This window comes from Rana temporaria, chromosome 13, assembly GCF_905171775.1.
Source record: "Rana temporaria chromosome 13, aRanTem1.1, whole genome shotgun sequence".
NCBI classification, from domain to species: Eukaryota; Metazoa; Chordata; class Amphibia; order Anura; family Ranidae; genus Rana; species Rana temporaria.
Genome location: NC_053501.1, coordinates 49,583,268 through 49,608,180, shown reverse-complemented (window position 1 = coordinate 49,608,180; position 24,913 = coordinate 49,583,268). Strand labels below are relative to the sequence as shown.

General features: G+C 45.7%; 1 protein-coding gene across 6 annotated transcripts in view; it reads left to right on the top strand.

Annotated features, from left to right (window-relative positions):
- Positions 1–24,913, top strand: part of DPF3 (double PHD fingers 3) — a 354,464-nt gene that overhangs the window by 208,166 nt on the left and 121,385 nt on the right. For all 6 annotated transcript variants that reach the window (XM_040333669.1, XM_040333670.1, XM_040333675.1 and 3 more), the window contains exons 5-6: positions 3,546–3,638; positions 6,502–6,568. In XM_040333669.1, the coding sequence (XP_040189603.1) occupies positions 3,546–3,638; positions 6,502–6,568 (160 nt within the window). The remainder of the gene's footprint in view (positions 1–3,545; positions 3,639–6,501; positions 6,569–24,913) is intronic.

The following is a 24,913-nucleotide window of genomic DNA, read 5'->3' as shown; positions in this document are numbered from 1 at the left end:
ATCTTCTGGGGTCCCTCAGCAGCTGTCTCTGGTCCTCCCCGCAAGAACTCATCACATTCATGCGAGAGAGCTTGCATGGTGATGAGTCCTTGCGGGTGCGCTCCCGTGATACAGCGAGCGGCCATAGCCTCTCACTGTATCACTCGGCCCCGCCCCTCGGCGCGCCGAGTCACTGGATGTGATTGACAGCAGCTCCAGCCAATGGCTGCACTGCTCTCAATCCATCCGCTCTAGCCAATCAGCGGCCAGGCTGAGCAGCGAAGAGGATCTTGGGACCGAGCGCGGGACTTTCGAGGGGTCAGGTAAGTAAAACGGGGGCTCGGGGGGGGGGGCGCAGCATCAGATGTTTTTTCACCTTAATGCATAGATTGCATTAAGGTGAAAAAATGTTTTCCTTTACAACTCCTTAAAGCAGTGCGACTGAATAATGACATGCTCCTTGGGAGTCAGCACTGAGAAGCTCATCATATGATCCGGAAGGAGGGCTCAGGGCAGCCGCACACAGCTGTGATCTAAGTTTCCTTAGCCCTCGTTCTACTGCTATTTCCTTCCCCCGCTCTCCATCTAGACTCCGCGGGAGCAGACAGGATGGAGAGCGGGGGAAGGTAATAGCAGGAGAACGGGTGACGAGGAAGCTTATATCACAGGTGTGTGCAGCTGCCCTGAGCCCTCCTTCCGGATCGTATGATGAGCTTCTCAGTGCCAACTCCCGAGGAACATGTCATTCAGCCGCGCTGCTTAACTAAGCCAGGGAGAGGTGAACGCTGAGGGGGGGGGGACAGAGGAGCGGAGGGGACCAGAGAAGCATGGGGGGGGGGGGTGTTCTGATGGCCAGTACATGCCTGCCCAGCTGTCAAACTGGGAAGATGTCAGAAGTTGGCAGGCAGCGAGAGCAAGTTGCGCTCATCACAGCACCGTCCACCAGAGGGCACTGGTTCGTACAAAGCGTGTATTTTCTCTCCAGTAGGCCACAAAGCCACAGCCTCAATTTTGGCCAGCCCAGGCTGAAGTCCGAATACCTACAGTGGGGCCACGTCCCAGCTGCTGCGGTGTAGCCCAGGTGCCAGGATGCAATTTCCAGTCGCCATTGTGACCTGGCGCCTGGGTTTTGTCGACCCCTGCGTTATAGATGGCAGCTCGCTGAGGCCTGCCCAAAAAAGTGAGACATGCATCCCATGGGATGACACAGGAGCCTCCTAAAAAGTAAATAACACACAGTGCCCTTGATCCACATGCTCCAGTACTTGCTAGTGCTGTACGACCAACCACAGATCCGCTTTTACCAAACTGACATCTACCTTACCACACCCTGGAAAATGTTCCCAGGGACAATGCAGAGTTACTCTGCCTTCTTCAATTGGGCCCATCTCCCTCTCTGATAAGCCGCTGGGCTCATGCACATCGCTGCAACAGTTAAGTTCAGGTAAGAAAAAGGGTACTCTGGGGTAGAGGTCGACCGATATGGGTTTTTCTCTGGCCGATGCCGATATTTAGAAATTGCGGCAGCTGATGTCCGTTATGACGCTGATATTTTGGGGCTGATATGTTTAGGCCGATTAATTTTTTTTCCTTTTTTTTTCTTTCTTCATCTCATAAAATCTAACAGTTAGACCTCTTTTCACACTGGGGGATTTTTCAGGTGCTTTAGAGCTAAAAATAGCGCCTGTAAAAGTGCCTGAAAAATGGCTCCCCTGCAGTCTCAGTGTGAAAGCCCGAGTGCTTTCACACTGAGGCGATGCACTGGCAGGACCTTGAAAAAAGTCCTGCAAACAGCATCTTTAGAGCGATGTATACCGCTCCTCCACCACTCCTGCCCATTGGAATGAATTGGCACTGCTGCCGAAGCGCCTGCAAAGCCCTTCGGCAGTGGCGCTACTAGGGCGCATTTAACCCCTTCATCGGCCGCTAACTGAGTTAAAAGCACCCTGCTAGCGCCCAAAAAGCGCAGCCAAAATGACGTAAAGAGCTGCTAAAACTAGTGGCGTTTTACCGTCACAGCCCGCCCACTCCAAAATGGACCATTTTCATCAGGCGAACCGATCGTGTGTGTGCCCCATCGTTTTTTTTTCCCCATCGGTGAAAAAAATAGAACCCGTTTTAAAAATTTCTGATGGTTAAAAAACTGATAAAAAAAAAAAACGATCGTCTGTGGGGAAATCCATCGGTCAAAAAAACATGCATGCTCAGAATCAAGTCGACGCATGCTCGGAAGCATTAGACTTAATTTTTCTCAGCGAGTTGAAGTGTTTTACATCACTGCGTAGGACACGATCAGATTTTTAACTGATGGTTTGTAGGCAAGACTGATGAAAGTCAGCTTCATCGGATATCTGATGAAAAAATCCATCGGTCTGTTTTCATTGGATGAACTGATCGTGTGTACGTGGCATAACTCTTATCTGCAGGATGTAGCTTGAACAAAACCACATGTTGTCAAAATTAAAGGAAAGGATGAGAAAACAGGCATTAGACTAATGTATGACAAAAAGCTAGTATCCATTTTGTATCATAATTAAAGCAGTACTCTGAATGTCCATCTTTCTCAGAGTGGAAAAACATTGTTAGAAAACTGGTGCTATACATAAGCAGTAGAAAATGCTGTGGGGGGGGGGGGGGGATTCCATTCTACCGTTTTATTCTTGCCGGTGTATAAGACCACTGGGCGTATAAGACGACCCCCTAATTTTCCAGCTAAAATTTTGGTTTTTGGATATACTGGCCATATAAGACGACCCGCTTCCTTCTAGTCTGTCTGGAAGCTGAGGGGTAGCCAGAACAACCGCTGACAGGAACATGCTTTATTCAGCTTTTTCAAAACTCATTGTGCCCATTACATGCCTCACTGTGCCGTCAACATGCCTCACTGTGCCGTCAACATGCCTCACTGTGCCATCAACATGCCTCACTGTGCCATACCTTTAGTCCTGTACTGCGGGCTTCCATTATTCAAAAGCCGCACCTCCTCCTCATGCTGTTCCGTGATAGGCGCCTGTGTTCCGCCTATCACATAGGTCCTCTCGTCCGAAGCCGAGGATGAGACGACATCTGTGATAGGCGGAACACCGAACAGAGGCTCTGCTGGGAAACCAAGTGTTCCCCCTATCACGGAACACCACAAGGAGGAGGAGCGGTTTTTGAATAATGGATGCCCGAGGTCTGGTACTGGTGTATAAGATGACCCCTGGGTTTTGAGGCAAGTTTTTAAGCCCAAAAGGTCGTCTTATACACCGGAAAATATGGTAGTACTTTTTATCTCCTTTCCCAGATTTGAGTGAGTATGAACATGTACAGTCCTGTGTGTTATTTTGCTTAGCGTTTTTTTTATTTTAAATCTCTTACAGTACTTTTCTTATAAGATTTTTTTCATAGTATAAAAAATATGGTAGTGCTTTTCATCTCCTTTCCCAGATTTGAGAGAGTATGAACATGTACAGTCCTGTGTGTTATTTTGCTTAGCGTTTTTTTTATTTTAAATTACAGTACTTTTCTTATAAGATTTTTTTCATAGTATAATCTTAATTTTTTTTCCGCCCTCCCCCCCTTAGAGAGTACTAGAAAATGATGAAAATGATGATGCAAATGGTGATGATGACCTTGATGAAGAAGTTCCTAAAAGAAAATACCGGAGTAGGGGGCGGGTAAGCAAGCTGTTTATTTTCTAAAGCACTTGTTACTACACTTCTTGGATTACAGAGAGAACTACTTTCACTTCTGTTTGTACAGTCTTGCAGTTGTAGGTTTAACAGTGAAGTATAGAAGAGTTTTTAATTCTGCTTTTACAAACTATTGTGAATTGAGCACATGGGCAAATAACATACAGTAGCTGTGTTTAGGTTTAGTAAAAGCTGTCAAATAATTTTGTAAGTAAACATTTTCGGTAGACAGGTTTCAGCAAGATAGCGTCTGCTTGGCAGTGTGTAACGTGGCTCAATATGTTCAATAAGCCTGCGAAATCCAATGTCCTCCACAACAGAAAATGGCTGATCATCTAAGACAGGTGTCTCAAAACCCCGGCCCGCGGGCCACATCCGGCCCGCTTGTGTGTTTTATCCGGCCCGCAGTGTAAACAAAGCCGCCCATGCTGCCACGCGTTTTTTTTTAAACAAGAGAAGTCGAGGCGCGGCACCTCCCCTCTTCCCGCCCGCTGTTTGGAGTTGCGATCCCACGAGTGACGTCACAGGCGTGGCACCTCGCCTCTTCCTGCCCACTGCTACACTCGTGGAAGGATCGTTAATTCAAACAGCAGGCGGGAAGAGGGGAGGTGCCGCGCCTGTGACGTCACTCGTGGAAGGCTCTTTACTTCAAACAGCGGGCAGGAAGAGGGGAGGTGACGCACCTCGGAGACTGGAGCTGCAGAAGACCAGAAGTCGGCTAGTACGGAGGTCAGAGGCTGATCATGTTATTGTGTTGCACAACGCTCATAAGCATACTATAGGGGAGATTGTTACATTGCTGTGCTAATGGGAACATTACTGGGAACACCTCTGATGGGGACACCACTAATGGGGACACATCAGCGGTGTCCCCATCATTGGTGTACCCATCAGCAGTGATGGGGACACTGCTGATGGGGATGCTGTTTATTGGTACACCGCTGATGGGTACACTGGCGTCCCCATCATTGGTGTCCCCATCAACACTGATGGGGACACCACTAATGGGACCACCGGTGTCCCCATTATTGGTGTACCCATCAGCAGTGTCCCCATCAGCAATGATGGGGACACTGCTGATGGGGATGCTGTTGATGGGGACACCGCTGATGGAGACATGGGGTCACTGCTGATGGGGTCATCGGTGTCCCAATCAGCGGCGTCCCCATCAGCAATGATGGGGATGCTGTTGATGGGGACACCGCTGATGGGGACATGGGGTCACTGCTGATGGGGACACTGGTGTCCCCATCAGTGGCATCCCCATCATTAGTGTGCCCATCAGCAGTGTCCCCATCAACAATGATGGGGACACTGCTGATAGGGATGCTGTTTATGGGGACACCGCTGATGCGGACACTGCTGATGGAGACACCACTAATGGGGACACCGGTGTCCCCATCAGCAATGATGGGGACACTGCTGATATTTTATACATAACTGATTTTTTTTTCCGGCCCCCGAAAACTTGTAAAATTTACAATGTGGCCCTCGTGTTGAAAAGTTTGGAGACCCCTGATCTAAGGCAATAAATTCCATAAGTTTTTCTGTAATGTCTGAAATATTTCCACACCACTGACATGATCGACCTTTCCTGGGTAGTGCAGGGATAACAGCAAGACAGAGTGAAATCTGGAAAAAAAAATAAAAGCATCAACTGTAGAACTAAATATCAAAAGTGGAGTAAACCCAAAAAAAAATCCCTGGAATCTGGACATGCCTGGGCATTGGGCGCTTGCAGTCAGGGTAGGCAGCTATAGCAGGGGTAACTATCCGCCGGAAAAAGCCGAACGCAAACGACGTGAAAAAAAAAGCGGCGGGCGTTCGTTACTGAATCGGCGGTTCTCCTCATTTGCATATCCGACGCGTAAAAAACCGAGGCGACACCTAGTGGCCGGCGGGAGATTGCAGCCTAAGATCCGACGGTGTAAGTCACTTACACCTGTCGGATCTAAGGGAGATCTATGCGTAACTGATTCTTATGAATCAGTCGCATAGATCCGACCGTCGGATCTCAGAGATACGACGGCGGATCAGGAGATCCGCCGTCGTATCTCTTGATGAATCTGGCCCTCTGTCTATTTTCAGTATATACAAAACCAGATTTAATGGAAGTTTTTTTTTCTAAATGATTGTGTTAAGGTTTATATGTATCCCTGAGACTCCAACTTGTAGCACTGCAATCCATGCATATTTTATAGATACATGGAAGCCCCGGTTTTGGTTAACAACTGCCTTTAAGGACCTCCCACTCTCATGTTTGGTCACACCCACTTCTAGCAGGTCAATGAAATGTCCCTCATTCTTAAAGTGGATGTAAACCCCAAACAATTTTTTTTTATGTCACAATGTAGAGTATAGGATTCCATATCATCTGTGCCCAGTCTTGCCACACAGAGTTAATCCAGCGCTGAGCAATCCTCTTTTAATGTTCAGTGAAAATTAACAGAATTCCAGATAAAAACTTGCCAAATTATGAAGTCCGTTTCTCTGTTCTTGCTTTGTGTTACAGGTTATTTACATATCTAGAGCTTGGACATGTTTATCATATGTTATGTTATGTTTATCATAATATGAGGTGATCCAAAGTTCATTGTATATTACCAGGATATGTAAATAACCTGTAACACAAAGCAAGAACAGAGAAACGGACTTTATAATTTGGCAAGTTTTTATCTGGAATTCTGTTTTAAAAAATTTTGGGGTTTACATCCACTTTAAGTTCAAAAGTTCAGAGGTACGAGTGCAAGCCCTCCTACTGATATCAAACTGGCATGCGTAAAGCCAAAAGTGTGCTGTATTACTGTGAAAATAAAACATTTAGAAAATGTTTCCCTTTAATTTCTAGGCTCGTGGTGGAAGGAGGAGGAATGATACATCATTTGATGAGCATGACAAACCTTACGTATGTGACAGTAAGTAGAGCTTCCCCCCTTACATTCCCTTTTTGTGCTCTAACATTGTTCCCAATTGCACAGCTTGATACCCATCAGTAAAAATCGTAGCCTTGTCATTTCTTTTATTTTGTTTTTTGCTTTTAGATATGCTGCTTTACTTGGTTGTCTGCTAGCTTCTGCTTGCCTTTATACTTACGGTTGCTTAAGATATACAAAGCTTAGGGCAAGCATTAATAACTGAAATGCAAGTTGCTTCCATATTTTTTTTTTTAAAGGATCCCTACTATAAAACTCTGTTGTGAAAATCAACAAACAATAAGCAATCCACAATTTACCAGTATTTGTATGTATGAAAGTATTATAAAATCATTGTAGACACTAAGATTTGTACCAATTAAAGAGAAATATATTGGATGCCACAGTGGATTCCTGAGAAGAATAGCTACCTTGTTGTCAACTTGATGCTTTGACTTACAGTGGAACTTTAGTCAGAAAATGTGTGGTTGTAAATGACCACCTTGTAAAACAACCCATTCTGTTTGAAATAGAAATGAAAGGCAAAACATTTGATGTCCGCCAGTGTCCTGCGATCGGGTCACAGAACGGCAGTACGGCGGGATGCCTTTTGTAAACAAAGCATCTCCCTGTTCTGCCTGGTGACATGTCACTGATCGTCTGCTCTCATCGGGAGCAGCGACTAGTGACGTGTCACAGTAAGCCACACCCCCTAACAGTTAGAATCACTCCCTAGGACACACTTAACAGCTTACCGCCCCCTAGTTATTAACCCCTGCACTGACAGTCACATTTATACAGCGATCAGTGCATTTGTATAGCACTGATCGCTGTATAAATGTGAATGGTCCCAAAATAGCATCAAAAGTGTCCGATGTGTCCGCCATAATGTCGCAATCATGAAAAAAAAAAATCGCAGATCACCGCCATAAAAAGTAAAAAAAATAATGATAAAAATGCCATAAAACTACCCCCTATTTTGTAGATGCTATAACTTTTGTGCAAGCCAATATAAGCTTATTGCATTTTTTTTTTTACAAAAATATGTAGAAAAATACGCATCGGTCTAAACTGAGAACAAATTCACTTTTTGAAAAGAAAATTCAGGATATTTATTATAGCAAAACGTACAAAATATAGCTTTTTTTCAAAATTGTCGCTCTATTTTTGTTTATAGGGCAAAAAATAAAAACCGCAGAGGTGATCAAATACCACCAAAAGAAAGCAAAAGAAAAAAAGGACGTCAATTTTGTTTGGGAGCCATGTCGCACGATCGTGCAATTGTCAGTTAAAGCGAGGCAGTGCCGAACCGAATTGCAAAAAGTGCTCTGGTCTTTGGTCAGCCAAATGATCCGGGCTGAAGTGGTAAATAAGTGATCACATTCCCTCTGTTCTTAGCTGATTAAGAGCTGGAGGGAGGAGAAGCAGCAGGACACTGAGCTTCCCAGTGAAAGGCTGTGCAGGGGGGGCCTGTCAGGACAGGTCAGATCATTGGAAGAGAGCAGGCTGAGATCCCAGCACAGCTAAAGAACTGACCACAGTGTGTTCTCCTGCTTAGTGTGGTCAGTTTCTAATAGGAATACAGAGGGACTGGCAGGATCGCCAGAGATTTTACACAAAGGAAGTAAAACAAAGAGAACAGAATACTTTTTCAAGTATATGGTACACGAGATACATATCAGGAATATGAAATATTGCGGTACTAAACGTTCAAGTCCTGCTAGATCACTTCAGGATGTCCCCTTTTTCAGGTATAGCTATGTAGAACATTAAAAAATAAGTGCCTATATGGTCTAAAATCCAGTAATACTGTCCCCACCCTGCTCTGCACATGCTCAGTTGCTCTCTATTTTTCAGCACTGTACTGAAAATGTAGAGGCCAATCTGCCGACTGTCTAAAGATTTAATGCTGTTTAGGGGCTCTGAGCTTTTTCAAAATGGCAGCCTCCAGCAAGAACAGACAGGACAATGCTGGAGGCAATTTACAACACACACTAATTTTGGTAGCATAAATATTAATGTGGAATGTAATATATATATATGGCGTACATACTGCAGTAATTTCTGTGTCAGAAGGGGAACTGGCAAAAGTAGGGGTGCAGCACTGGGGAACCTGCCACCATACACTATACTGTGTATGGTGTACAGTGCATGCACCGTATCTGTGTGTACATATACTGCGGCAGGGCGGCGCTTAGGTTCAAAATCACGTATCTGTACATGATTTCTTCCATCGGCTCTGGGGTGTGCCGCCGGAGCCACGCTCCTGCTGTGATTAGAGACAGTAAGGAGCCAATCAGCAGGTCCGGCCGCCGCAATAGCCACCCGCGATCGTTTGCTTGAGAGACAGAACAACGTTTGCCGATCAGACAGGAAGAGAGATCTGTGATTCGTGCTAATCAGAAACACAGATGTATCTTTCCTGAGTCAGTCCATCCCCCACAAAGTAAGAAAGCACACCCAGGAAACACATTTAACCCTTTGATTGCCCCTGATTTTAACCCTTCCCTGCCGGGGTCATTTAAACAGTGTCAGTGCATTTTTTTTTCAGCATTGATCACTGTATTGGTGTCACCAGTTGCCAAAAAGTGTCACTTAGTGTCAGATTTGTCCGCCGAAATGTCACAGTCCCACTAAAATTCGCTAATCATTCCCATTACTAGTAAAAACAAATTAAATAATTAAAAAAATTGATTTCCTTCATTTGTATCCCATTGTTTGTAGATGCTATAACTTTTGCGCAAACCAATCAAATACACTTACATGTATTGGGATTTTTTGTTTACCAAAAAGATGTAGCAAAATACTAATGGCCTAAACCAATGAAGAAATTCGATTTTTTTAATTCTTTTTATTGGTTGTGTTATATAGCAGAAAGTAAAAAAAGTTATATTTTTTTCAAAATGGTCTTTTTTTGTTTATAGTGCAAAAAATAAAAACCGCAGGTGGTGATCAAATACCACCAAAAGAAAGCTCTATTTGTGGGGAAAGTAATTACATTAATTTTATTTGTGTACAGCATCGCAGGACCGCGCAATTGTCAAAGTAACGCAGTCCCATATAAAAAAAATGCCTTGGTCAGGAAGGGGGGTAAAATCTTGGTTAAACTACCTCCCAAATAAAGACCAGCATAATATTAATCAAAAATTGTTTATAGACTTTACACTATGCTATACCCACAGTTGCTGCAAAAGAAGAAACAAAAACCTTAATAAAGCATAATCCAATCAACAGGGGGAAAATTCCTTCCTGTTCACCCAGGAAGCAGTCGAATATTCCCCGGATTAACTACCCCCTGGTGTGGTTAACTTTAAAATGTTTGTATCCGGCTATACAGCATTGTATTTTATGCATATAGGAATGTATGCAGCTATTTTATTCTTTCTTTTTTTTTTTAACAATCTTGAGCTGGCCAGAACAACTTCTTGGTCAAGTTTGAAAAATATGACGTCGCTTATTTCACCACAGACTTCTGAGAAGGTCTTGTGCCTTGCATTCTTGATCACCCTGATTGTGTTTCTACCCACATGGATCATAACTAACTGTATATAGCACCCTCTGGACTTGGGTGCCATAAAAGGCATATGTGGAGCACAACCTATACATGACACACGTAACAGGTCAAAAAGAGAATCATTGGGAGAAAATTCGATGGGGGGAAGGGTCAACCACATTCCATGATAAAATGTTACTGATGAAGTTCAAATATGCATATGCACAAAAAATCAGCTTATGAGAAATGTTAGATATGTAGTAAACTAGAGTCACCTAATTATGTTTTACAAAGATCTGGATCTACTATCTCATCTGAATGTCTTGATTGGAAACTCTCTAACCTGATTTAATAGAATGGTGCCATTCGACTCGTATACAGTCCAGTGGGCTCCCGGCCAGAGAGACACGAAACTCACGTTGAGCAGACAAGTGGCCACGGTAAGAAACTGTTATTCTTACTTATTCTGCTCTCCGTGGGGAGTAATTAATCAGTATCTGGGGTCCATTGGCTAAAGGAGTCTTATGCTTAAGATTTCAGACTTGCTTTGCACACTGCCTGCTGTAAAACATGGTGTCACCACCCTCCCCCAATAATTTTCTTTTTCCATATAACAGGGAAAGGTTGGGCAGGCTAGTTTTGGGCAGGCTGTGCACCCCAAGCCGGCTTCTGTAAATTATGCTGTTGGTGCTGGCGCGCTGCTGTGCGCCAAGATGTGCGCTAGAGGTTACTAGACATTACCACTCACCATTCAGTTACTAGAGGTTACTACACATTACCACTCACCATTCGGTTACTCCACACTGATTGCCTGCAACTCCATGTCCCCCTCTGCAGGCTGTTCAGTCCTGCTGCTGCTTTTTTTCATCCCCCCTGCTGCTTACAGAATAAGGGTGAGGACGAAGAATGCACACACAGCCTGCTCTGTGCTCGTGCTGCTGACTGGAGACAGGGAGCAGGTGAGGGAACACAGAGAGTCGGCTCTACCTCACTCCCAGTCACAGACTCACAACCACTCCGTTCCTGACAGAGGGAGAAGCGGGCTCTGTAGAACATGCAGCGCACAGCTGTGCCTCTTTCCTGTCACAGTGTGGCTGCAGAAGAGTAAGCAGGGATGACCACCACACTGCTATAGTGACACCACTGCATATAGTGAACTTTGTGTTGAGTTATTCACATTCAGGTGATTACAGAGGGCAAGGGGGCACTCTTTATGTTTGGAGGAAAATAAATTTAACAACCACATAAGAAAAAGCTGTGAAAATGTAGAACAATCACCTCCACCTGCTTCACTCACTATTCAAGGATTTTCACTGCTTACTTCACTCACTATTCAAGGATTTTCACTGCTTACTTCACCTCCTTTGTCTTTAATCTTCCTCTTAGGTGTTTTGTTCACCTTCACATGACTGGCCTGTTGTCCCTCTACCAGAATAGCAGTAACTGCGATCACTGTGGTTGGGGGTCCTAAGGGATACTCCTGCTTCTTGGTGCGGTTCAATTGCTGCACCACCACAGTGTCACCCACCTGGAATGGGTGTGTAGGTTCCTGTGAAGGAGAGGTGCAAGCATAATTTCTTTCAATTTTATCCAACGTTTCAATACGTTTTCTTACATATTCTTTCTGAATGAGATCAAGGTCCCCTCTTTCTAACATAAGTGGCTGTCTGGCCCATGGGGTTGGGAATGGCCTACCCATTAGGACTTCAAAAGGAGAGTGTTCTTAGAGGGTGTCATTTTTACCTCAGCCAGAACTGCTGGGAGGACCTTCTTTCAATTGGTATTCTTGTCTCTTACCTAACATACGCATGTGTGTGAAATCAATTTGTAAATGAGTGAATGGTGTGGATGGATATATAAGGTGTTCATGTTTTGCCTTGTGAGGGTTCCTGGGATTATTCCGAATGCATGTGATGCATCTGGAAACATATGCCTTAACAAGAGAGAAGACCTGGAATGAAAAAAATCCTTGTCTAATAAATGTGACCTGCCAGCCTCTTCGTCCTACACCATGGTATTGTGGAATTAATAAAGGAGCACTTGCTACAGGAATACATGGTCTCCCCTCTTGGAAGACAAGGCCAGTTTCTGGGCTTTTCTGCACACCTACTGCATTCCATTGTTGGATGTCTTTGTCTGTAGCATATGTTTGGAGATCATACAATGTTTGATCTAGGAGTGGGATTTCAGGTGAGAGCAATGTAATTTGGACGCTGCTGACTGTGTGGATGCTGCCTCTCTTGCTGCATTGTCAGCTAAAGCATTTCCCTTAGCCATGTCAACTTGCTGACCTGTATGTGCCTTACAGTGCAATATAATGGATACATTGTGAGTGGTGTGTAGTGTGGTGGCATGTCCTAGAGTGAATGATGTAGCCATTTTCACCACCATCGCACATGATGCCAGAGCTCTGAGACACGCCAGCAAGCCCTGTACAGGCATAGTCACAACCCTTGGGGAAAAAAAATGATAGGGCGCAGTTTGCCCCCATGTTTTCGCGCTAGGACTCAGAGAGGCCAAGACCAGGAGCTGTTATCACAGATGTTTTGAGGTATACAAAAGCATTATACATTTCATCATTCCATTTTATACAATCTGGCATGTCAGTACCTGTGGTTTGTCTCAAAATGTTATCATTGTAGGAACAATCAGGTATCCATTGGCGACAGTAACCAATCATGCCAAGGAAGGACAGCGCATCCTTCTTGGTCTGTGGGCGGGCTAGACCCACAAGAGCCGCAGCTCTCTTGTGACTGACTTTCCTTTCACCTTTTGTGAGTGTAAAACCAAGGTAGTCAACAGTTTCCTGACACCATTGAAGTTTATTTTTGGCAACTTTATGAACATTATCTGCCAACCAATGTAGCAGATCTGAACCATTCTTTTTGCAGGCTACCTAAATTGGGCTACATATCAAACAACATATTGGAGTAGGACAGAACCATGACGGGGAGTCCAGGACCGCAATGTGGCCTGGAGCACAACTAAGTAGACTACTGGGGCATTCTAAACCATTGAACAAATTATACAAGAGATAGTCAGAGACTGCAGACATGATACAAGAGATGGTCAGAGACTGCAGACAGGATACAAGAGATGGTCAGAGACTGCAGACATGAAACAAGAGATGGTCATAAACTGCAGGCATGATACAAGAGATGGTCAGAGACTTAAAACATGATCCAAGAGATGGTCAGAGACTGCAGACATGATACAAGAGATGGTAAGAGACTGCGGAAATGATACAAGAAATCAGGTCGGGGGCCAGCAGGAACCACAGGTCAGCGGCCAGCAGGAACCACAGGTCAGCGGCCAGCAGGAACCACAGGTCAGCGGCCAGCAGAAACCACAGGTCAGCAGACAGTTCCCAGCAGGACCTACAGCCTGTGGGTCCTGCTGGGAGGTGGCTGCGGATCTGTGAGTCTTACAGGGGGCTGGCTATGGATCTGTGGGTCCTGCAGGGGGCTGGCCGCGGACCTGTGGGTCCTGCAGGGGGCTGGCTGCGGACCTGTGGGTCCTGCAGGGGGCTGGCTGCGGACCTGTGGGTCCTGCAGGGGGCTGGCCGCGGACCTGTGGGTCCTGCAGGGGGCTGGCCGCGGACCTGTGGGTCCTGCAGGGGGCTGGCCGCGGACCTGTGGGTTCTGCAGGGAGCTGGCCGCGGACCTGTGGGTCCTGCAGGGAGCTGGCCGCGGATCTGTGGGTCCGGCTGGGGGCTGGCCGCGGACCTGTGGGTCCCGCTGGGAGCTGGTCATGACCTGTGGGCCCTGCTGGCCTGTAGGCCATGGCTAGCTTCCACAGCAGGACCCACAAGTAATGGGCAGCTCCCAGAAGGGGGGGAAATAAATAGAATGCTCATGTGGGGGTCAGGGTCTCTCACCTCAGCCATTGTCCAATGGCAGCTGCCAGCTCAGCAGGACAGGTCCTCCTCCCTGCAAGTTGCATGGCCTCCTCCATTGTTGGGGGGGGGGGTGTGATGGTGATGCTCCTGTGCTGGGGTCAATTACATGCACTGACTGCAGCCAGCAGCGTGCCCAGGCAGACCCCTGCAGAATAAAACAGAAACAGATTTCTTTCCTCTCCTTCCTTGAGGAATACTCAAGACTCTCAGCACGCTAGAAATTAGCAAACACACTTACAGTGACAGTAGCATTGTTAGGAGCGCCAGGAGGAGCCGCGGCCACCCACTTACATTTTTTTTCTTGTTGTGGCTTCACTCGAGTCCGAGCGGCGCGTCAATCGCCTGTCTCCGAGGAAGCCACGGACTGCAACTCCCAGAAGCCACAGCGTCGGCTGTCACCGCCGCCGTGGCTTCTGGGAGTTGAAGTCCACGACCTCTTCCGAGACAGGCGATTGACGCGCTGCTCGGACTCGAGTGAAGCCACAACAAGAAAAAAAATGTAAGTGGGCGGCCGCGGCTCCTCCTGGCGCTCCTAAATGTTACTGTCACTGTGTGTTTGCTACGCATACAAAGCTTTGGCACGGATCAAGAACAGGAGGAGGGAGGGAAGCCCTCTGACACTTCGGCGCCCCCCCCCCCTCTGGGTGCCGGGCAACCAGTGCACCCGCCCAGGAACGGCCCTGATGCTATAGGCCCCCTAACCTGAGGGAGAAGGGAGAGACGGATTTCAGTTGGATTAGCAGCAAGGATGGGAAGTGTTATAATGTGAGATTTTAATTATCCAGACATAGACTGGGCGGAGGGAACCATACATTCTTCTAAGGCTCGCCAGTTCCTAAATGTCTTGCGGGACAATTTCATGGTTCAGATGGTACACGTACCAACTAGAAATAAAACCTTTTATCGATCTACTGATTACCAACAATATAGACCTGATCACGGATGTGGAAATACGGGGCAATTTAGGAAACAGCGATCACCTTTTTTTTTCCAAAGTTTTCTGTCCATTTTTATTTTTTGTGCAAAAAATAAAAACCCCAGAGGTGATCAAATACCACCAAAAGAAAGCTCTATTTGTGGCAACAAAATGATAAAAAATGTGTTTGGGTATAGAGTAGCATGACCGCGCAATTGTCATTCAAATTGCGATAGCGCTGAAAGCTGAAAATTGGCTTGGGCAGGAAGGTGCGTAAGTGCCTGGTATGGAAGTGGTTAAAAGAAGAGGGGTTGCTACACCATGACAAACATCGCCTTGACGCTTTTTTTGATAGGTTTTCTATTTAATATTGTCAACAAAATATGGGTTTATGGGTTTATTGCAAATCATTGCATTCTGTTTTTATGTAGATTTTACACAGCATCCCAACTTTTTGGAATTGGGGTTGTAATACTTGAACGTAAACCATGCCCAAGCCTGAAAGGGAATCGGTCCTGTGAAGATGTCCAATTAGACGAAACGTGTCGGGGCAGAGACTTTTGTGCTGACGTCATGGCGCTGCACATTTCCCTGTTGGCAGCAGCTTTACATGTGAGTTACAAGAGTTCCCTTCTTGTCATTTGGATATGTATTCAGAATAGAAGGAATAGAGTAGGGTGCAAGATTAGTATTGGTAGGGAGTTAAAAACACCACTTTCTTTTTTTGCAGGCTCACTTACATAGAAAACTCCTGTAGCTAATGTGGCTGGTGCAAACTTGTAGGGACAGCTTCAGCAATCTGAGAGGGACTGTATGGACCCGCTTTGGGGTGGAATGTTGGCAGTGTCTCGAACCCTCACTCACTCATGCCACTGACAGGAGACCAGAACAAGCAGGAGGGGGTGAATTGTGACACTTTTCCAAGTCCCTGCCTCCTTTTTCAAGCTGGCACACCCTGGGGAAAGGAGAATTTTTGAGCTCTCGGCTCGACACTGGCCAATCAGATGGGAATGGGCATAGCCTTCCATATAGGAGTCTACAACGCTGACAGCAAAGATACCAATGGAATAGACATAATATAAATGCGTGTATGGAAACAGTTAATTATATATATATATATATATATATATATATATATATATATATATATATATATATATATATATATATATATGGAAATGAGAGAGAAAAGGGAAAAACATAGCCTTACAAGTAGCATTTCCAGTCCACCCAGTCAACATGATGAACACACAAAGAATAAATCACGATAATGAAAAATTGCATGATATAAATCACATTGAAATGAAAATGCATTGAATACAATGCAATGGATACAAACGTAATGGCAAACAATAAAATTCAATGCAGTGTAGTTACTAATCTCACAGCACAATTCATTATATGTAAATTGTATAACTACAGATGAAACTCGAAAAAATTTGAATATCATGCAAAAGTTCCTTTATTTCACTAATGCAACTTAAAAGGTGAAACTAATATATGAGATAGACTCATTACATGCAAAGCAAGATAGTTCAAGCCATGATTTGTCATAATTGTGATGATTATGGCTTACAGCTCATGACAACCCCAAATCCACAATTAAAAAGGAAAATTGAATATTACATGCAATCAATAAAACAAGGATTGTACATACCGCTATAACAATATCGGACCTCTGAAAAGTAGAAGCATGCATATGTACTCAGTACTTGGTTTGGGCCCCTTGTTAGCCCCTGGCATGGAAGCTATCAGCCTGTGGCACTGCTGAGGTGTTATGGAAGACCAGGATGCTTCAATAGCGGCCTTCAGCTCTTCTGCATTGTTCGGTCTCATCTTTCTCTTGGCAATGCCCCATAGATTCTCTATGGGGTTCAGGTCAGGCGAGTTTCCTAGCCAATCAAGCACAGTAATCCCACGGTCATTGAACCAGGTTTTGGTGCTTTTGGCAGTGTGGGCAGGTGCCATATCCTGCTGGAAAATGAAGTCAGCATCCCCATAGAGCTTGTCTGCGGAAGGAAGCATGAAGTGCTCCAAAATCTCATGGTAGATGGCTGCTCCAAGCATCTTGTAGTGTGTGCCTCTCCATTCTTCCTCCATACTCTGTGTCCTTGGTTTCCAAATGAGATGCAAAATTTGCTCTCATCAGAAAAGAGGACTTTGGACCACTGAGCAACAGACCAGGTCTGTTTTTCTTTAGCCCAGGTAAGACGCTTCTGATATTGTTTGTTGTTCAGGAGTGGCTTAACAAGAGGAATACGACATTTGAAGCCCATGTCCAGGATCTGTCTGTGTGTGGTGGCTCTTGATGCACTGACTCCAGCCTCAGTCCACTCCTTGTAAAAGTCCAACACTTTTGAATGGCCCTTTCCTGACAATCCTCTCCAGGCTGCGGTCATCCCTGCTGCTTGTGCACCTTTTTCTTCCACACTTTTCCCTTCCACATAACTTTCTATTAATGTGCTTTGATACAGCACTTTGGTTACATCCAACTTCTTTTGCAATTACCTTTTGAGGCTTTCCCTCCTTATGGAGGGTGTCAATGATGGTTTTCTGCACAACTGTCAGGTCAGCAGTCTTTCCCATCATTCTGATTCCTACTGAACCAGACAGAGACCATTTAAAGCGGGAATATGCAATTAGTGGACCTCCAGCTGTTGCAGAACTACGATTCCCATGAGGCATAGCAAGACTCTGACAGCCACAAGCATGACACCCAGAGTCAGAGACATGATGGGACTTGTAGTTTTGCAACAGCTGGAGGTCCGCTAATTGCATATCCCTGATTTAAAGACTCAGGAACCCTTTGCAGGTGTTATGGCTTAATTAGCTGATTAGAGTGGGACACTTTGAGCCTAGAATATTGCACCTTTTCACAATATTCCAATATTCAAATTTTCTGAGATTGTGGATTTGGGGTTTTCATGAGCTGTAAGCCATAATCCTCACAATTATGACAAATCACGGCTTGAACTATCTTGCTTTGCATGTAATGAGTCCATCTCATATATTAGTTTCACCTTTTAAGTTGCATTAGTGAAATAAATGAACTTTTGCACGATATTCAAATTTTTCGAGTTTCACCTGTATATACGTTATAAAAATATGCCTCAAAATACACATCCAAAATTAAATAAATTAAAAATCACTCAGAAAAAAAAAAATTAAATCAAATATTTTAAATAACTACACAAAGGAAATTATTATTTACTTGAGCGCTAAATATTTTATAATGTTTCTCCATTTAACCTTCCAGGTGTTAAAGGGGTTGTAAAGGTAAAAAATGTTTTCCCTAAATAGCTTCCTTTAACTTAGTGCAGTCCTCCTTCACTTACCTCATCCTTCCATTTTGCTTTTAAATGTCCTTATTTCTTCTGAGAAATCCTCACTTCCTGGTCTTCTGTCTGTAACACCACACAGTAATGCGAGGCTTTCTACCTGGTGTGGAGAACGCCCTTGAGGGGGGAGGGGGCGAGCAGGAGTGTCAGGACGCCCACTAACACACAGCTCTTTTCTCTATCTGAAAAGTAGAGAGTGTCCTGACAAGGAAGGAGGTATTTAGGGAAACATCTTTTTACCTTTACAACCCCTTTAAGTGTAAAGAGCCAGTAGAACTGCTTCGCTTGTGCTCCACTGCTCACTCAATTTGCAACAGGCATCAGAACCCGACCCCATCAGAAAGACAGGCTTTTTTGATCATTTGGCTAAAAATGATATAATTCTCAGAAAGGCAGATAAAGGGAAAGCATTGTTATTTAGAATAGGTTAGACTACAGTGGGGATCGAAATTTTGCCCCCCCCCCAGGTAAAAATTTGTATTAACCAGTTCCCGACCCCCGCATGTACATATACGTCCACAATATGGCACGTACAGGCACATGGGCGTACACGTACGTCCTCGCCTATTAGCGGGTGGGGGTCCGATCGGGACCCCCCCCGCTACACGCGGAGGTCGGGTCCGCTCGGGGAGCGATCCGGGACCACGGCGCGGCTATTTGTTTATAGCCGCTCCGTCGCGATCGCTCCCCGGAGCTGAAGAACGGGGAGAGCCGTATGTAAACACGGCTTCCCCGTCCTTCACTATGGCGGCGCATCGATCGCGTCATTCCTTTATAGGGAAGACACGATCGATGACGTCATTCCTACAGCCACACCCCCCTACAGTTGTAAACACATACTAGGTGCACCCTAACTCCTACAGCGCCACCTGTGGTTAACTCCCAAACTGCAACTGTCATTTTCACAATAAAGAATGCAATTTAAATGCATTTTTTGCTGTGAAAATGACAATGGTCCCAAAAATGTGTCAAAATTGTCCGAAGTGTCCGCCATAATGTCGCAGTCACGAAAAAAATTGCTGATCGCCGCCATTAGTAGTAAAAAAAAAAAAAAATAATAAAAATGCAATAAAACTATCCCCTATTTTGTAAACACTATAAATTTTGCGCAAACCAATCGATAAACGCTTATTGCGATTTTTTTTACTAAAAATAGGTAGAAGAATACGTATCGGCCTAAACTGAGGAAAAAAAATGTTTTTATATATGTTTTTGGGGGATATTTATTACAGCAAAAAGTAAAAAATATTGAATTTTTTTCAAAATTGTCGCTCTATTTTTGTTTATAGCGCAAAAACTAAAAACCGCAGATGTGATCAAATACCACCAAAAGAAAGCTCTATTTGTGGGGGGAAAAAGGACGCCAATTTTGTTTGGGAGCCACGTCGCACGACCGCGCAATTGTCTGTTAAAGCGACGCAGTCCCGAACTGTAAAAACACCTTGGGTCTTTAGGCTGCATATTGGTCCGGGGCTTAACTGGTTAATGTGCATAACGAAGCCAAGGAAAGATGGAAAAATCTCAAAGGCATCAAATTACAGATTAGACATTCTTATAATATGTCAAAAAAAGTTAGATTTTATTTCCATCATTTACACTTTCAAAATTTAAAAAAACAAAAAAATTGCGTCTGCAAAAGTTTGGGCACCCTGCAGAGTTAATATCTTGTACTTCCCCCTTTGGCAAGTATCACAGCTTGTAAACACTTTTTGTAGCCAGCCAAAAGTCTTTCAATTCTTGTTTGAGGTATCTTTGCCCATTCTTCCTTACAAAAGTCTTCCAGTTCTTTGAAATTTCTGGGCTGTCTGTCACCCACTGCTCTTTTAAGGTCTATCCATAGATTTTCAATTATGTTGAGGTCAGGAGATTGTGAAGGCCATGGCAAAACCTTCAGTTTACGCCTCTTGATGTAATCCCCCGTGGATTTTCAGGTGTGTTTAGGATCATTATCCATTTTTAGAAACCATCCTCTCTTTAACTTCAGCTTTTTCACAGATGGCATCAAGTTACCATCCAAAATTTGCTGAAATTGTATTGAATCCATTTTTCCTTCTACTCGTGAAATGTTCCCTGTGCCACTGGCTGCAATACAACCCCAAAGCATGATTGATACACCCCCATGCTTAACAGTTGGACAGAGGTTTTTTTTCATAAAATTCTGTGCCCTTTCTTCTCCAAACGTGCCTTTGCTCATTCCAGCCAAAAAGTTATAAACGCTGATTTTTGTGGTGAGCTCCACATCCCTGCTCAGTTACTGGGCAATCGCGGGTGTCCGGCGGCCATCGCGGCAGCCGGGCACGCGCACTGTGTTCCCAGTTACGCGACAGGTGCGCGCCCTAGAGGCTTTAAATTACAGCACGTCATATGATGTCCTGTCAGAACAAAAGAGCATTCCGCCCGCCGTCATTTGACGGCGGGCGGGTGTCAAGTAGTTAAGTGGCGGAACTTGCACAATTGGTGGATGACTAAATTACTTTTTTGCCCCACTGTATATCAGATTATATGCACTTTGGATATGTGATGACAATGTGATATTTATATTATTAGCATTAATTATTTTTGGTTTTTATTCCAATTATGTTATTCTTGGCACTGGAGACATTCAGAATTTAAGGTCTTGTAGACTTTGTATATCAAGCTATTTTACTAGCAGCCTTTGCATCACAGAGAAGAGTACATTTTGAGATATTGCATCTTTAGAATTACTTTGGTGCTTTGTAGTTAGATGTACTTGCGTTTGAGAGTCTGGAAAAGTCTTTCTGAAAAAAAAGCGGTTCCTTTGTGTTTGCACAAAATCTTGGTTGATGCATTTAAGGAATATTTTGACAGCACTATTAATAACATTGCTCAATTTAGATATGGTTTCAAATCAGCTTGGGTGGCATTACGTGAGTGATTTCACGCCCCCACATTGATCTGTTGTCAGGTCACCTGTGGCCAGGTGACAGGAGCACCCCCGTAGGGGTCAGGGATGCACCACAGGGTGGTGAATCCTATGGCCGACTGCTGCTAGCAGAGACGAAGCGTGAACCTAAGGTCACCCAGGGCGCGGAGTCTAAGACCCAGTTTTGTATTCACCAGAGCCCTTGGTGGTAGGGATGGTCTTGGCCGCAACTGGGTCCAGGTCGCGTTCCCGGGATTCCTCAAGTCACACTCCGCAGGGAGAAGGGGGAGGCAGCCAGCAGGACAAACAGTGGTGATGGACAGGCCGAGGTCAGGGCAACAGGCAGACAAGGATAACCGTGGAACATGCAAATAGTCAGGGGCACAGGCAGACAGGGAAGTCGGGGACAAGCCAAAACGGTACACGGAAGATGATCGTAGCACTCTGCAACCAGGAACTAGCAATACACTGCAGACAGGAAGTAAGCATAGGAACACTGTTGAACAGCACTGCAGACCTGTAGAGCAACGGTTAATATAGGCTTCCTGGGATGGACTAGGGTGGAGCCATACAGGAAGAGGAAGTGATAAAAAGGGGAACCAGAGCAGGGTCAGCCTCTAATGGACACATGGAGATCAGGTAACCAGACAGGCTTGTTGCATATTCATGACAGTACCCTCCCTCTTAAGGCCCCTCCCCCTCCCCAGCCTGGAGCCAGGGCTAAAGGGGAATCCCAGAAGAAACCTCCTCGACAAATGGGGCGCAAAGATCTCAGATGCAGAAATCCAAGACGCCTCCTCAGGACCAAATCCTCTCCAAAGCACAAGGTACTGAAGAATGCCTCCGCAGAGACGAGAATCCAGAACTTGAGTATCCTCATTGACCAGAACCAAAGTAGGGACAGGAGGAGAGGATTTATTGAGGACCAAAGGCCTTTTAGGAATAAGTAAGGGCATGAGAGGGTCAACAGGAATCTGAGGAGGATCAAGCAGACTCTTAAAGATGAACTGGGGATTAAGCACAGGACCATCAGACTGGGCAGAGGTCAGAGGAACCCTGAAGTCAGGTTGGTTAGAAGGTGACAGGGCACAGGAGTCAAGCTGGATAGCAGGGAAACCAGCAGAATGCAGAGAGCCCTGAAAACAAGGTAGAAAACCCCATTTGGCCGAATGAGGCAATCTATCCAAAGGATGAGTTGAGCCCCTTAGACAGGTTGCAGGAGGGCCTGAACAAGAAAAGGTAGGAGGCTCACTGGGCATGGGCTGACCTGGCATAGCTGATGCAGAGGCCGATTGAATAGCATAGTCAGGTGTAGTGATTACCCGAATAGCATCACAAGGCGTAGTGACTGCAGAACTCGCAGACAAGTTAGCCTGGCTGTGCGTTTTAGGGACAGTCAACGGTAAACTGGAGTGAATGATCGGCTCAGGTTCACAGACGGGCTCCTCACCCAGAGTGCTACATTGGCTAGAAAGTGCATCAGCCTGACTATTGCAGGACACATTCCGGACACCACTACATGTGGTAGGACGAGCAAAAGATTCTGGAATGGTGGCAACAGGAAGTTTCTCTTTTGGGGCAACCTTGGGTAGGCAAGACGTGGAACAGGAGGGACCCCAAGCCAGGATCTGTCCGGCAGTCCAGTCAATGTGAGGAGAATGGAGTCTTAACCAAGGAAGACCCAAAACGATAGGAGCTGAGGTCTTAGGTAGAACAAGGAAGGATATCCACTCATGGTGAAGTGTGCCTACTGACATCTTAACAGGGACTGTCTGGAAGCGAATAGGACCCCCCGGGAGAACAGTGCCATCAATCGCCGAGACCACCAATGGTGTGGTGAGGGGCAAAAGGGTAAGTCTCATGGACGATGCGATTTCCCAGTCTATGAAATTGCCAGCGGCTCCGGAATCCAGATATGCCGAGACCGAATGAGAAGAAGCACCAAAATGAAGGGACACAGGAAGAAAAAGACGAGAAGGTGAAGGAGATATTTCTGGATCCAATACTCCACCTTCCAGATGTATTGAACCCGATCGTTTCTCGGGGCGAAGAGGGCAAGTGTCACGAAAATGACTTTTGCCCCCACAGTATAGACACAGGCCTAGAGTTCTGCGCCTGGCACGTTCCTCAGGGGATAGCCTGGTCCGACCCAGCTGCATGGGTTCCTCAGTTGGCAAGGGATGCTCCACGGGTCGAAGAGAGGGGAGCTCAGGCTGACTAAGGGCCAAGGGATGTTGGCGTCGCTTTTCTAGGGTCCTTTCCTGAAAGCGAATATCGATCTGATTACACAAGGAGATCACTCCGTCCAGATCAGTGGGGATGGTTCTTCCTGCTAGTTCATCCTTCACTCTATCAGATAGGCCATGCAAAAAGGTTGCGACTAAGGCCTCATTGTTCCAGCTCAGTTCAGCTGAGTGGATATGGAACTGAAGAGAATATTGTCCCACTGAACTGGATTCTTGGCGGAGACGTAAAAGGGCGCTGGCTGCTGAAGAGACACGAGCCGGTTCTTCAAAGATATTCCGAAAAAGTTTCAAGAAAACAGGCAGGCTAGAAACCACTGGATCATTCAATTCCCACAGAGGGGCAGCCCAGGCTAAGGCTTCCCCGGAGAGGAGAGAAATGATATAGGCTATCTTGGCCCGATCAGACAAGAAGTACTGGGGCAGGAGCTCAAAATGAATAGTGCATTGGCTAAGGAATCCCCTGCAGGCTTTGGAGTCTCCAGAAAAACGGATTGGAGGTGATAACTTCAGTGAATGCGACTCTGCGACTGGTGCAACAGGTGCAGCTGCTGGTTGTACTTGGGGTTGCGGATTCGGGGTTCCCAGCGAGGTCTGAAGCTGATCAAAGCGGGAAGCCAGATCCTGAAGGAAATGCATCACCTGATCCTGATTAGCTTCATGCGTCTCGAGTCTGCGAACAATGCACTGTAATGGATCATCTGCGGGGAGCGGCATGTCGGCCGGATTCATGGCTGTTCAAACTGTCAGGTCACCTGTGGCCAGGTGACAGGAGCACCCCGTAGGGGTCAGGGATGCACCACAGGGTGGTGAATCCTATGGCCGACTGCTGCTAGCAGAGACGAAGCGTGAACCTAAGGTCACCCAGGGCGCGGAGTCTAAGACCCAGTTTTGTATTCACCAGAGCCCTTGGTGGTAGGGATGGTCTTGGCCGCAACTGGGTCCAGGTCGCGTTCCCGGGATTCCTCAAGTCACACTCCGCAGGGAGAAGGGGGAGGCAGCCAGCAGGACAAACAGTGGTGATGGACAGGCCGAGGTCAGGGCAACAGGCAGACAAGGATAACCGTGGAACATGCAAATAGTCAGGGGCACAGGCAGACAGGGAAGTCGGGGACAAGCCAAAACGGTACACGGAAGATGATCGTAGCACTCTGCAACCAGGAACTAGCAATACACTGCAGACAGGAAGTAAGCATAGGAACACTGTTGAACAGCACTGCAGACCTGTAGAGCAACGGTTAATATAGACTTCCTGGGATGGACTAGGGTGGAGCCATACAGGAAGAGGAAGTGATAAAAAGGGGAACCAGAGCAGGGTCAGCCTCTAATGGACACATGGAGATCAGGTAACCAGACAGGCTTGTTGCATATTCATGACATCTGTGGTGTGGTGGTGAGAAATGTAAGTGCATGGCCGTGGTTGCTTGGTTTTTATGAACCTAATATTAGATCTTTTACCCATGGTGTATGGCATGATTTCAGGAGCACATGAGTGGAGGATATAGGAGACCAATGGAGACCAGGGAGAATAGCGGAAGATAACCATATGTGGAGTGGAATGAATGTTTGTGCTGCT